The sequence below is a fragment of the Pelobates fuscus genome, chromosome 10 (genome assembly GCF_036172605.1).
Source record: "Pelobates fuscus isolate aPelFus1 chromosome 10, aPelFus1.pri, whole genome shotgun sequence".
Classification (NCBI taxonomy): Eukaryota; Metazoa; Chordata; class Amphibia; order Anura; family Pelobatidae; genus Pelobates; species Pelobates fuscus.
Window position 1 is genome coordinate 54,124,036 of NC_086326.1, and position 15,705 is coordinate 54,139,740.

The following is a 15,705-nucleotide window of genomic DNA, read 5'->3' on the forward strand; positions in this document are numbered from 1 at the left end:
AAAAAAAAAAATCACAAAAAAAAAATTAAAAGGTAACATGATCTTAGCAATTTTATTGAAAAGGGGGAAAAGGGAATTTTGAGTCTGCAAACAGAGCATAACTTAAACGTACACAAAAATAAAAAGGGACCTTCATGCAAATCTTTAACTTGACTGATGATTTTAAGATTTCCATTTTATCATGATTAAAAGGCAAGTAGTGGGAATAGGTAATTTGGAAACAGAAATTCAACTGAACTTCTGCAAGTCACAGAGGATTGGTGATTAAACATTACTAAACTAAAGGGAATCAATTTTAAAATAGCTCATTTGCAATTTATAGTGGTTATCCATGAAGAGCAGTTGTGGTGTAATGCTGAAGGGCAGCAACCAGCTATAGGTAGGTGGCTTCCACAGGTAAATGCCAGAGTAGTGCTCTTCATACATTATCTGCAAGAATCAGGAAAAAAACAAAACTAGGAGGTCTTTATGGGTAGCTTTGCAACACAAAGGATTGTGCACAATAGTGAATGTGGGCAGCACTCAGGTCTTCAACCGTGATCCGTTTTACTGTGTATTTGCAGTATCCTCAGGTGTTTTTATTTTTTCCTTCTTCAAAACATGTACACGAAAAAAACTAAAAAAAACAAATCCAGCCATGCGGTAATTCCCATACAACGACCTCATCCAAAAAGGAGGAGAATTGCTGATGTCAGGAGCTTTTATTGTGTTGATGCAAGCATTGCCACCAGCCCTGCTCAAATGGTAAAATGGTGTTGTCCTTTCATAGGAGATTTTTTGCCATAGCATTCAATGTCCTGACTTTTGCCACATCTGTAACCTTGATGGCATACTCAGAGGTAGAAAGAGTAGCTCCCATGGAGACAGAGTTATTCCTGGAAATGAGCATATATGTAACCTTAAAAGCACTCTACCACATTGTTTATGCTTACTTTTATATATTTTTTTACCATTCACAGACACCATGTACGTGTAAGCATGCATATTAACTAATTGAGGGAATATAGATGGGTCCTTTTTGTTTCTCGCAACATTATGTTAAATTGTTATTGAAGTGGACAATATTTATACATAAGTTAACCAGCTGCATAAAAAAAAAAAACAAAAAAAAACCCCAACAACAAAAAAACAAAAAAACATATTAGATGCACGTTCTACAAGAATAGGAATAAGCAGTAACAAAAAGATACAAAAAAGATACTGCAGGATTCTTCATTTTGTATTTAGAGGGTTTTATATTTAACTTGTGATATGTTGGGTGCTCTACCTGTACTTCATTATGGAGTCTTTAGTAGATCGCGCAGAGCAATGGAACTCCTGAACACCCGCACCCTCAAGTATCCTCTGCAGATTCCTTTCTGTGATACCACCGCCTGCAGTGAGGTAGCACAAGCACATGTATTTAAGAAAACTAAACAAAAACGGAAAAAAAGAGAACTCTAGGGTAGTTAAAAATGCAGCCTGGAACAGTACTTATGCCATATTTGTATCTATTGTGCAGAATAGGCTTTTATTCATACTATGGCTTTACTGATAGTGATGACTATTTGAGGATATGCTACATACGTCATATAACTCTGATGCTCTCGGTTGCCCAACTCCAAAACTCCTTTTGCTATGGAAAGTACACGCACCTACGAACATCCATATACACGCATAAACAAACCTTCACATGTACTTACACTTAGAACTGCATCCACTTACCTAGACAGGGAGAGATGGAGTGTTACCTCCTCCCTGGTGCCCATTTGTTTGCCCTGGGATCAGTCCCTGCGCCCTGATGTTCCAACTCCCTACATCTCTGTAATGTTGTACTGTTGTCCGTGCTGGGATGATGTCATATCCTGCTCCAGCAACAGTACTGGGTGCATGCAAGGGAGGTGGGAAATCAGTGCAGAGTGATGCTGTATGGCATCCCCACTGTGCCCCCCCTCCCGATACCTATCACCCGCATAGGCCCTTTTATTACATCCCTGCTTGTTTGAGAGGACGTCTGCAACTGCAAACAGATGCACTAAGCAGTACACAGAAGGACACTTTTTATTGCGAGAAAAGACAAAACAAACATTTTTTTTTTTTACATAGAACATAAAAAAAAGGAGGTTTTGTTACCTGGCATTACTATGATTCTTCCTTTTGCCTGAAAGGATAAGAAGTATTATTTTAATGTGTGTACACTCTTAAACTGTGTGAATACAGGCACTTTATTTCAGACTGCCAAACTTTAATCTAAGTAACATACTTCTAAAATTATAGAGGAGAAGGGGAAAATACATAGTAAGCAGAGAGAGTAAAATTGACATGCATACAAATTTAGGCTTGGCATATCATGCATGTCACGAGCATTCCAAGGCCTTAAATGGAGATTGGTGTTGAGCATATATTACACTGTAATCATGTATACACAGAGTAAACCTGAAGGAGAGGCTGGATAGACTGAATTAAGAGATTATCCACTAGATGCCGAGGAAGCGTCAGTGTAGACCAGGCTTCCCCAAACTCTGGCCCTCCAGATGTTGCTGGACTACAACTCCCATGATTCTATGAATGAAATAGATGGGCTGAGAATCATGGGAGTTGTAGTTCAGCAACATCTGGAGGGCCGGAGTTTGGGGAAGCCTGGTGTAGAAGCACAAAGTCAATAGAGACTAGCTGCTTTTTTTGTTTTTATACTTTTTCAGCCTCCCTTCTTTGAGATGTGGTAATTATTTTTGCATATTTATTACCCAGAACTATGTGCCTCTCTTTTCCTGCCTTGTATTCACAAGATCACTTTATAATGAGTTCCACTGTCAAGTGTTACCCGAGCACTGTTTTTACAGTATTTACCTGGGTTTATCCACTAATCAGTAAAGAACAGTGTTGAGCATGGTGTTGCATTGAATGTAATGTGCAAAATGCAGGAGGAAATAAAACAGATGGTAATTGTGCTACATTTTAAACCTATGTTTCAATTACTTGCTTAGAAAATAAACCTCTTCACTTCATTTTTATTTGACTTCATTTCCCCCACAATTGTAATCATGGGATTATATGCACTTAATTGAGAATGTATAGTTTCCTTCTGTTTCATCATAGCATTAACTTCCATTGTTACCTGTTCCACAAGCCTTTTAATGAGAGGGAGACCTTCCAGGGCTGAGCTGTCACATCCACTGGTTAGTACCCTTTCAAACCCCAGGGATATGAGCGTTTCCATGGCAAGCATAGGATCATAAACCATGTCAAATGCTGCAAAGGAAAATACATCATAAACCACAGTAAAAGGGTTTGCTTGACTATCAATTACTGAGCTGCAAGTGGTAAGAAACCTATGACATTTTTAACATGCGAGGCACAGACAAAAAAAAAAAATTAAACATGTTTTTCACATTCATCGTGTCTAGTGGGGTCGTGAAAACACCACATAAAGTGAAATAAAGAAAAGATAGATGGCAATTGGGACACTGAGCAATCCACACTATTGTCACAGAGTAGAACATAGTCCATGGCTGTCTGTACCCATCATTACCCAAGAACAAAATTATATCGGTAAGCACAGCTTTGTCACTAGGAAGAGACTAAAAGAGGTTACTCTGGCTACTTTTTGTTCTACTTGGCCACAGTGAATAGCAGTGGTGGATGAGTCAGGCTCAATGTTTTAACCAGAGAAACTACATTAATACAGGAACCAACTATTTTTTTTTTTTTTTTTTTTTTAATTCTTTATTTTTGTTATGCAATGGTTAAACAAACGCTCTTGCTATGCCGCAACAGCGTAACAAGAATTATGAAATACAAACTATGCAGATTTCAGGGTATACGATATCTTGCACAATTTTTTTTTTTTTAAATAACTGAGTCTCAAACTTGTTGTCCATGTCCTAATGTAACGTTATGTAAGTTATGTTATCTGGGTCAGTTGGACATGTGCGTGGCTCTCTGAGAATAATGTTGAAAGCGGGCTTTTTAAATGCAAGAACGAATAGGTAGTGTTACTCATGAAAAGTCACAGCTAAACAGTCAGATATACACATTGTTTGCTAGGCAAGCTGGCATGTCGGCTTGATGTAAGTGGGCGATAGGGTCTAGTTTGCCCGTGTAGTTGTGTGGTCGCAAGGTCATTTGTAAAAGTGCGTCAAGTGTTGTTCGTCTAACGGCCTGTGCAAGCCGGTCAAGCATTGAGTCCTGCAAGATTACTTAGCCCACACCAGCGGCTGGTATATGATTGTCCCCCAAGGCAGCTTTGGAATTCAGGAGGTCGGTAGAGTGCTGCAAAAGTCCCTGAGTGTCCTCGTGTGTGTTTAGTCCCTTAGCCTCCCGGTCGGGAAACTCTGGCCCCGTTTCAGCTTGTGCCGGAGCAGGTCTCTTGTCAGCCAGTCCAGGGTTGTGTCTTTGCTGTCTGCGCCGCTGGGATTGTGCCTTCCGGGTTGCTGTAGCCGCAGGTCGAGCTTGGTGATGTCGAGAAGTCCCAGCATGTAAGCGGCTTTTGTGCTTCTGTTGCTCATTATGGCATCGGGTGGGAGTTGTGGCTCGTTATCTGGCCCTGTTTCCCCCGAGAGGCATGCCTTCTTGCTGCGTGCTGGATCTTGATAAGGCTGCTGAGGTGAGTCCTCGGGCAGTTGTGGTGTGTCAGGGTGAGGGGGTGTCAGCGGTGGTCCTGTGCTGCACTCGAGGGTGTCTCCCTCTCTAGGAACCAACTATTTTTGATCAAGAAATGCATGACACCATGACTCCTTTTCGGATGTAGTCAGACTTATTCATTAAAGGGACAATGTAGATACTATATGAAACTGTTTGAAAGTAAAAAAACATGGTCCCTGGTCAAAACCAGCCTGGCAGTGATTACACACTTCTGTCTAGCTATGTCAATTCATACAAGCAATCCCCGTGTTGATAAGCTGTAAATGGTCAAACAACACTCTGAGCCAATCAAGTCACCCACTGCTGCTCAGGGCAATGCTTAATTATTTGCCAAAGCAGCAAAGAAGGCATGGGAAGCTGGGAGCTCTTATTTAAAAATAAAACCATTCAAAAAAGGATGGGGTCAATTGACTTGAGAAAATATAAACACTTCAATGAGATGAAGCAGTAACCATGCCTATAGCGTACATTTAAGCCGTGGTCAATTGACATTTAGGGTCACAAAAGACAAACTGGAAAAATTCTCCTTTTTCTGTTTGGTCTTAAATGTGAAGCTCCTTATTTCTCTGCCGTTTCTAGTTTAGTAAATAACGCTAAATGTTTTTATATATTAGATTATCTTCATATTGTGGGCATATAGTGTAAATGAATACAGGAAAAAAAGGTTTTGTTTATTTACTGGATTAAAGTGTTAAACACCACAGCGAGCCAGAAGTTTCAGACGATCACTCTTAGCCAATGAGCTACGCCTTGCCAAGCTCAGACAGACTGACCACAGGTAACAAGTCAAACTTATCTAAAACAGTTTGACTACTTACAATAGGGAGTGCCAGAATACTGTAGTGGTTATAGTACTTTGGAGTATTGCTTTAGATGTCCCTTCATAGGCATTACGGTTGACAGACATGTTCAAACAGCACAGTTTAAAAGAATGTTACCTACCTCGATGGAAAGTGACAGGAAGTGGTCGAGATAGAGCTATACAAAACAAAAATACAACAAGGGTTAGCTTTGCAATACCATATGTATCCACCTTAAATGAGTCACAAATCAGTTTTTTCAAACATTTTTAATTTTTTTAATTCACTGATTAGGGAAAATAATACAATTTAAGGCTAAAAATTGAACATCTGGAGATCTGAGGAAGTGGAACTGTTGTAACCGAGAGATACTAAAGGCTGCACCAGGGAACTTAGCCCTTTGAGTGGCTTATAAGCTTTTTTTGCACAATTTAGGAATCTTTCTAATTATGCCATTTCTTTTGAGAGTGTGATTTTAACTTTTTCTATTATATAAGTGTTGTTAATAAATTACTATACTATGAAGATTTTTTTTTCTTCCATTTACTTGCATTTATCAACTGATGGGCTAATATTGTTACACCTGTGTGATTGTGGCGCCCTATCTCGTATATAGATCTGGTGTGACTATATATTTTGCACTAAGGCTAAAAGTGTGAAAAGATTGCTGGCAAATAAATAAACACAAATTTGTTTAGATAATGAGTTCCAAGATTTTAGAGCTTTAAAGGGACACTACACTCCACAAATACAAAGAAAAAAAAAACCTGTTTAGTAGACATTCACCAAATGATGTATGCTTGGAATTCAGTGCTGTGTAACAAGGCTAATTTATAAAAGTGGCAAGCTCAAGGCTCTCGGGATGCAGAGTAACCAAGAAAATGCAAGTTTTTTTTTCTGAGAAATAAACCAGAATGTTAGCTGATTTCTTAATTGTTATCGACTTGTTCATAACTTACACCTAAGAACAAAGTAAAGTTTAATTTTTGCTGTAATACATGGTGACAAGAAAAAAAGTCATTTTTTTTAAAGTTAGAATGAGGAAAATATCCAAAGTTTTAAGAACAAACAAACTAATATATATATATATAAAAAAAATAATAAAAAAAGTCCAGCTAATGCCATGAGTCATCTTTGGGCAAGCATTCATGGGACAAGCCCAGCTATCATTGCAAACACCGGGAAAGATAATAATGGATGACAGGTAGCTATTTATTAGTTTGGCAGAGCTTACTACTGGAAGCTAAAAAAAACAAAAAATAAACAAACACATAACACACACCTAAATCTAAGAAATTATATATACACACACAAACACCAAGTCACATTCAACTATTATTTGATGACCTATCGGACACTCAAACTTAAAAGAAATAGCCTCAGATAGATATAGATTACCTACTGGAATGTAAAGTTTAGTGGAGCAGAGATTTTGGTCTGGGCCATATTTCAGGGTTTGGACTAAACTTCTTAGTACCAGTAAACAGTCTCATAATGCAAAGACATTTTAGAAAATTGGGTGCTTCCAACTTTGTGGCAACAGTTTGGGAATGTCACTTCCTATTACAACATGACTGTGCCCCTGTGCACAAAGCAAGGTCAAGGTTGCGAAGGAACTCAAGTGACTTGAACACAGCCCTGACCTCAGCCCCGCTGAACACCTTTGGGATTAATTGGAACTGCAATTATGTATCAAAGATGTTTTCATATCAAACATATAATGGTTCTTTTGGTTGCTCTCTTACCAAGTAAATCCATGCACAATTCTGCATCAATTCGACCATCTTCTGTCAACGCCCCAAACACCAACCCATCTGCATTATGCATTTTAGCCAGGCGAATGTCCGCTTTCATCACTTCGGCCTCCCTGTCTGAGTAAAGGAAGTCCCCACCTCGTGGGCGTATCATCACAAACACTGGAATCTGGACATACTGCTTCACTACCTGGAGGAGACCTGACACAGGAACATCATAAGTGATGTGCAGTAATGTAATACACAGACAGGACCTTTAAATGCATAGACTCACCCATGCTAGGAGTAATCCCTCCTTCCAGGAGACTGCCGCAAAGCTCAATTCGCCCCGCTCCTGTAACACAGAGATCGTAAGTTTCTAGAACAGTAGAAAGATGGTGAAGAATAGAAAGTACTTGCCTCCTCTTTCGGCATTCACTGCAGACTCTACAGAATCCACACAAACTTCCATAAGAAAGCCCTGATCTGCCATCTCTCTTGAGAAATATAAACAAAAATTATATACATTATAATAGGACAAACAAAATGGAAATGCAATACATTTATTTCAATATGTTTGGATCTAATTTAATCTTAGGACCAGTAATTAACAGAGTCAGATTGAGACGGAGATACACACACACACACAAGTGTGGATTGTCAAACTAATATTAAATTCTAGTTTAAACAGCCAAACTGGATAAAATCTATTAGCTATTGTAACAGAATTGTAATATTCACATTAAATTCCTGGCAGAGGAAAACCGTATATCAATCTCAGGATTAACTGAGGAAAAAACCCCAAAAAGATAATACCAAATTGGATGGGAATTATTTTCCTCTACGAATGCCACTGGTTTAAAATGATTATTTTATGCATGCCTTTTTTACAGCCAGTTTAAAGAGCATCTGTTATGACAAAAACAACTTAAACGACAGGGTTATTCACTAAACTATGACTTTTCCAAGAACAAAAAACTGAGGCCAAAATAGCTCATCAGGAAAAACCCTCCAACTCTACTATAGTCATAACTGGCTATTTTTTGCCATGGATTTTCTATTCGGTTTTAATTTGCAAAAATTGGGAGTTTAGTGTCTCGCACTCTGTTCACCCCCATTATGTGTGATGTGCTGGCTGGCAATATATGCATATTAAAGAGTCTGTACAGATAATAATCAATATAACAGTAATGAGTAGGTCTAAAGTAGAAGAAAACTGCATACATAAAAAGTGACTGTATATAAAATATGGATAATGTGATAAAGTGGCAAAAATTAAGAAAATAAAAAAAGGTCAGACAATGATAAAATAGTGACAAAAAGAAAGCAATCAATGAAGGAGCATGGAATTTCATAAATAAATAACAAAAAAAAGTCAGAAAGTAATTAATAAAAATCCAATGTAAAAATCTGTTAAAAATACAAGAAAGCAATAGATGGAAATGCATAAAATAAAAAAGGGTGTGTGGGAATTTATAAAATGATGAATGGAAACGGAGATCTAGATTTAGTGGAGAAACATTGGTTGCAGATGCCCAAGAGGAAGCTAGAGATCGATCCAATGGTATAGGAACTCCAGACGCTTGGTAAGCCTGGGAGATGGCAGATACAATCAAATGCCCAATCGAAGAGGTAGAAAGCTGCTTGTCCCAACTTGTACCCTGACGGAATAACAAAAAGTCGGGAAGATTCTGATATTATAAGTACATTTTAGGTAAGTTGATAAACAACATGCTAAATCCAGACAATGCCATCTTACCTCGCTCTCTCTGATGAAGGATTGGGGAAAAAGGCTGGAAGAACTATGTCCTGGTTGACGTGGAAGGAAGAAAAAAACTTTAGGATGAAGAGCTGGAATAGTCCTTAGAATGACCCTGGTCTTCTTGTAAAAATCAGGAAAGGAGATTCACAAGAGAGCTTGAAGTTCTGAAATTCTTTGCCCTGAAGTAAGAGCCACCAAAAGAACAGTCTTTAATGTCAACGTAGCCAAAGAAAGTTCTTCCAGAGGTTCAAAGGGAGGAATGGATAATGCCTGAAAAAAACTGCCAATATCCAGATCGAAGGCCAGTTTCTTGCCCAAAAGAATGGAGAGAGCGGAGATCTGATCTCTTAAAGAACGCATACTTAGACCTTTGTCAAATCCATCTTGTAGGATTGCTTACGTTACGGGCTTGAAGAGGAACTTCATGACAAGCACACCAATCACAGAATATACCCCATATTCGATAGTAAGCTGATGAGGTAGACTTTTTCCTTGCTTTAAGTAGGGTACCCTTGACAAAGACAGAAAACCCTTTGTCTGAGAGATGTCGCCTCTCAATTTCAATGCCGTCAGTCTCAACAATTGAGGTGTTGGGTGGAATACTGGAAATTGATGAAGTCGAAGATGACTCGACAGATCCAAAAGGAGGTTCCTGGGATAACCTTTTCAGAAGGGGAAACCATGGATGTCTGGGTCAATGATGAATGATCGCAATGATTATCACTGGTTCCTGTTGAATCCTCTTTAATAGAGGAAAAATTAGAGAGTTGGGGAAAGACATATCCCCGGCTGAACCTCCACTCGCAGGACAGGGCATCCCTGTCTTCCGCCAAAGGGTCGAAGAACCACACATAGAACATTTTTAACTTGTTGTTCAGATGAGGAAGTAATGTTCTGGAAAAACCTTAGAAGAGATGGAACAATTCTGTCAGATCCAGGGTTATTCTCCTCAGCAAGTATGCGATTTGATTCATTTTCCCTAGGAGATAAACAGCCTTTAAGCCTTCCAGATTCCCTTCTGCCCGGGCCATCAGGAGAAAGAATCAACATCAACCGTTTGCTTCTTGTTCCCCCCTGATGATTGAGATAAGCCACTACAGAAGTGTTGTCTACCCTGACCTTGATTTATTGGTGATTCAGAGAGGGGAATCGTAGAAGGGCTTTGAACAGTGCTTTCATTTCCAGGACATTGGAGGTGAGATGAGGCTGACTGTAGCTCCAAAGGCCCTGGATGTGAGGAGAATCCAGGTGTACTCCCCAACCGGTCCGACAGGCACCTGTTGTAATTGTTATTCAGAGTGTGACCCAGAGGGAAACCGAGGAAGAGGTTGCGATCTTCTAGCCACCAAGCTAGTTCTTTCTTTACCTTGGAAAAAGTTAGGATCTTCTGGTTCAGATCTCTGTTTAAGAATTTCAAAAGGAATTCCGACTGGGGGATCCTCATGTGCCACTGAGTCCATCTTGTGAGGCCTATTGTTGAGAATAGACTCCCCAAAAAGATCATGAATTCTTTGGCTGTGACTGACTTGACTGCTATGAAATGGAGAATTTTCTGTTGGATCTTCCGACCCCATCCCAGAGACATGGACACTACCTCTTTGATTGTATCCAACCTTGCTCCTAGATAAATCATATTCTGGGATGGCAAAAGCTGACTTTTCTTGCGGTTGATGATCCATCCGAATTTGTGAAGCAGTTGAAGAACTCGGTCTCTGTGGGAAACAAGAAGATTCTTGTTGTTTGAAAGAACCAGGATATCGTCCAGATAATGGAAAATGAGTATACCTTCTAAACGAATAAAAGCAATGAGGGATATTAAAATTTTTGTAAAAAGGTTCTTGGGGCTGTGCTGAGACCGAAACGGAAAGTGATGATGCTCTATTGCAAACCTCTGTAATTTCTGGTGAGGAATAGCAATCAGGACACGGAAGTTTGCATCTTGAAGGTCTATAGATACCATCCTGTTTTCTGGAGACAAGACCTTTATGATGGAGCTGATGGATTCCATTTTGAAATTTTCTCACAGACAATTGTTCGCTGAGATCGTGAAGAGCCAAGATCGGTCTCCATTCTCCTGAAGCTTTTGGTGGTCAGGAAAAGCCTTGAATAAAACCCCAAACCTTTTTCTTCTTGGGAACCTGGCAGAATAAAGATTCCGTAAGAAGGGACGAGGTGAAAGAGAAGAAAGCTCTTATCTTTTCCGGGTAGGAAGGAATTGTAGATGAGGAATAGTTGTAAATTCCAGGAAATAACCAGCATGGATGATTTTTAGAACATATATTTGTCCGAAATATTCTGAGCCGAGAATTTTAGGAGTCTGGCTCCCACCGTCAAGGACTGGTGTCCCATCAGAACAGCTTTGATTGTCTGGATAAACCACCTTTTCCAGAATTTCCTCTAGAAGAGGAGAGGCCTCCCTTCCATGGCTGTGTTCTGGAGAACTCTCTGCCAGGTCTGTAGCGCCTGAAATCTTTACCCTGAAAGGACCGTCTTTCTTGAGGAAAGGATCGTTTGGGGGAGAAATGCTTTACGTCCTTCCACTGCCCTTTTGATGCACTCATCAATATGTTTCCCAAAAAACATATCCCCCTGAAATGGAAGGGCACATAAGCTATTTTTGATGAGGTATGCACCATCAAATTTCTCAGCCAAAGAGCTTGTCTAAACGCTATGGATAAGGCCATGCTTCTCGAGATGATCTAACCAGATCTATAGAAGCATCTGAAGAAAAATCACTAGCGAGCCTGAATTTGTTCAGGGAATCCAGAAGCCTGGTTCTACTGACCCCATTTGAGATATCCTCCTCGAGGTCATCTAACCACAGTTTCAAAGCTCTCGACACTGAAGTCATAGCCACAGCTGAACGGATCCCAGATCCAGATGCAAGATATGCCTTAGTTTAGGCTTTCCCAAATTCCGGCGCTCCAGATGTTGCTGAACTCCAACGATTCTATGAAATAAATCGATAGGCTGAGAATCATGGGAGTTGTAGTTCAGCAACATCTGGAGGGTCAGAGTTTGGGGAAGCTGCCTTAGATTGGAGTCCACCCTCCTATCCATAGACTCCCATAAACACCCTGTGTTATCCACTGGAAGGGTGGTCTTTTTAGACAGACACACAATGGCAGCAATGCGAAAGGTATCACTTGCTGAGGGAAGGAGCAAACTCACTTAGGAGTGTGTGCCAAATGCGTTCCATTAATCAATCCAGAAGAGGAACCGGTAATACACCCCTGTGTTTCAGGAATAACATGTTTAGAAATTGGGAGTCCCCCAGAAATATCTATGGGGTATAAGCCTCCAATACTCCAACAGGAAACTTTAATATCAGGGAAGAAAAGTTACACTCACCATATACAGATGACACAAGAGACCGAACCCATTCTTCATGGAGAGGAAAAGTAATCCTTGATCATCCTGAATAGACATAATTCATGGGAAAGCCAGTAGAATCCCAGTGCTTCAATAGGGTAGGTGTACCCTTGCTCAGGAGTTATCACCTCATGGGTACTGGCACAGCTGCTACCTATAGGGTCACTGCAGCAAGACTCCCGGTCGCTAAGGGGATAATCCTTCAGGGGGACGCCCTTGGTGAGGCGGTGTCCTGAGGCTTCCATGGGGAGAGAGGCTGAACTCTTCATGGGCTGGGGTACCATTAGTAAGCCACAAAAAAAAAAGGTGTAAAACATCTTTGTCCATGTGAGTGGACAGGAAAAAAAAGACTGGGGACTTAGGGGAGGGAACTCTTTTATTTGTTTAATTAGCAGGTGTTCCTGTCCAATTTGGGAGTGGGAGGAGCTATACCCATCTGTAGTACTGCCATGGATATAGTCGAGAAATAGGGCATCATTGTGAGAGAGAAACCCTAATACAGATCCTGCTATGCATGAATCACACTGGTCAGACTCCATCTCTTCTCCCCTTGTGAGGATTTTACAAGGTCAATGCGCATGGAATAGCCTTGTTAACCTCTACCACTTCAGCCTTTAGCTGAAGTGGTAGAGGTTAACACAGTAAAGGAGTTTAAGCATGCGTGGGATAGGCATAAGGATATCCTAACTATAAGATAAGGCCAGGGACTAAGGAAAGTATTTAGAAAATTGGGCAGACTAGATGGGCCGAATGGTTCTTATCTGCCGTCACATTCTATGTTTCTAAGAGATCTTCCAACTGCACGTGTAACGGTCATGCAAGCCCATGCACTTTTCCAGCATTCCTAGGGATATGATGCCGATTGGTTAGATCAGTATCTCCCCTGGAGTAGGTGTTTAAAACATAAGAAAGAGAATATATATATATATATATATATATATATATATATATATATATATATATATATATATATATATATATATATATATATATAAATAAAATTACATGTTTTTTCTTCAGCCTGCAGAGAGGCAATGGTCTCCAACAAAGCTAAAGCTTTTAAATGAGACAACCGACTCAAAGTGATATATGTGCTTTTGACCTGTTATGGGAAGCAAGTGCTTCCCAGACAGAGGTATGCAGGAGAGGTGTGTATTAAAGCAACTGTGACACCCACTGAAAACATGATTTATGAGGAGACAGGGGTAATGGAAATACATTTAAATATTAACTATATATAGCATGAAAGAAACACTTAAATTGTAAGCCAGATTGCTAGGAAACTCCAAACAAATATCGGTGATGACAGGTTTACTTTAATAAGTTATAGTGCCACCAAGCTACAAAACAAACCAATACCATCACAACAACAGAATACCAATACATGTTTTAACTCAATTTCCAAGCAGGACAAATCTCTTACCAACACTTACAATCCAAATAGAAAGAACAGAATTATGACGACCATATAAAAGTTATCCTATGTCGTTTTAAAAATGTATTTATCAAAAAAGGCAAACATACAGTTCAAGGATTTTCTTTTTTTTTTTGCCAAGGGAATGGGGGTGTTAAATTTCACCCACCAGATGGTAACTTCATATTTCAGTAGGCTTTGTTGGTTGGGTAAGGTTACCAGAGTACATGCATCTTCCTTGTTACTTTACAGTTCATGTTGTATCCAATATACATGTGTCATGGCTCTATTTATGTTTCTGTGCTACTGTTCGCTTCACCGAAAACTTTCAAATAGCAATCATGTAAAGATTGGACAAAAAACAAAAACAAATCATGTATCTTTCACATAGTATGTGAGTGTGCTTAATTCATATTCTGGCTCGGAATCAATTATTTAATTACGGCTGGAATCCTGTTAAACAGAGTACTGTATAATTATTTTTATATTGTCAACGGTACATTTACACCCTGCCTGGAGAAAGTATTTCTTACACACAGCAGAAACAAAAGTTGTTAACTCTATGAGCTGACTGAGGCCAGCAAATTGCCATATTAATGTGCAAAAATACATATAAAAATCTACCTTCTCATAGCAAAACCCTGAAAAGGGCACAATAATCTAAAATTCCAGACCCCCCTAAAAAATAATCCAAAACAAATAGAAATAGGACATCAAATTACCCAATGCATACAAGAAGTGTTATGCCCACATGCTAGCATAAATGGTACAGAGGAATTTTTAGGAAAGACAAATAGTAGCACTCTACAACTCCCATGATGCAATGCCACCCTTAAAGCAAACTCCATGCCAGGGCAGCATTGGAATTTCAGCTGGGGAGCTACCATTTGGCCACCACTGTGTGGTAGGTACCATAACAGAGAGGTGGCTGTAGTGGGGTCTACAGGAAACACTTATATCTGCAGGTTGTATAAATGTACAGCAAAACAAACACAGGGTTATTCACTACAGTGCAAAAAAAAAAAAAAAAAGCCAGGAATTTAAAGTGAATTCCAAGTTTTAGGCCAAAGTAGCCGAACTGGAAAAATTCTCCAAGTCAGACATGGTTTCATATCGATTACTTTGGCCTGAACTGTGCAGTTCCAGTTAGAGTGAATCCCCTGGCTGTGTGTGTGCTGCCTCTGTGGGGTAACGGCTGGGGGTGTCCTAACACAGAGGGTCAGACATGCAGCTAGCACACACTGCGTGTTTACCTCCTATATTCACCATCCCACATCCTCTCCCTGAGGGAGAAACACTCTACACACCGCCCACTCATCCACTACAGGCACGGCCCCTCCGGCTTGCCGTACTCCCAGGAGGATAATTTCACACACTCTATTTCCATTGGCAGGCATCCTATTACAGCTCTGATTGGATACTCGCCTGACAGCCGGGTTTTTGATTGGACGGCATCAATCTAAGAGATGATTGGATAACCAACTGACAGCCGTGTTTTTGATTGGATATCAATCTATTAAAGCGGTGATTGGATAACCAACTGACAGCCGTGTTTTTGATTGGATAGCAATTCATCAACGCGGTGATTGGATAACCAATTGACAGCCGTGCTTTTGATTGGATAGCAATTCATCAAAGCGGTGATTGGTTAACCAACTGACAGCCGAGTTTTTGATTGGACGGCAATTTATGTAAGCGCTGGATGCTAGCCTGACAGCCCTGTTTCTGATTGGGCATCGCGTCTTTTTACTCTTCACTGGTTGCGCCGCAGAATTACAGCTTTGGCTTTTGATTGGACGACGATCAGAGGAGCTCTCGCACCCTCTGGCGCCATCTTTTGTACGTCACAACAAATTACGTAATGAGGAGCGTCCTCCCGACTGCTACGGGTTGACCTATTTTTACGCCATGTTACTAAACCCACTCTGCTCTATTTCCGCCCTCGAGTGTAGCTGTCGGACGCGAATGCGTAACCAAAAGGACGTCAAGCCCATCTGGGCT

At 40.2% G+C, this 15,705-nt stretch overlaps 1 protein-coding gene across 2 annotated transcripts; it reads right to left on the reverse strand.

Moving 5' to 3' along the window:
• Positions 1-33: 33 nt before the first annotated feature.
• Positions 34-15,089, reverse strand: CUTC (cutC copper transporter). Of its 2 annotated transcripts, none has more exons than XM_063435146.1 (9): positions 14,958-15,089; positions 7,577-7,653; positions 7,452-7,511; positions 7,169-7,367; positions 5,566-5,601; positions 3,098-3,231; positions 2,113-2,140; positions 1,268-1,373; positions 34-875 (listed from the first exon to the last, which is right to left on the reverse strand). In XM_063435146.1, exons 2-9 carry the CDS (start codon positions 7,589-7,591, stop codon positions 764-766), a joined length of 690 nt encoding a protein of 229 aa, XP_063291216.1. In that variant the 5' UTR covers positions 7,592-7,653; positions 14,958-15,089; the 3' UTR covers positions 34-763. The 2 variants fall into 2 exon arrangements, with proteins under 2 accessions (XP_063291216.1, XP_063291215.1); XM_063435145.1 differs by having other exon boundaries at positions 7,169-7,378.
• Positions 15,090-15,705: the final 616 nt, after the last annotated feature.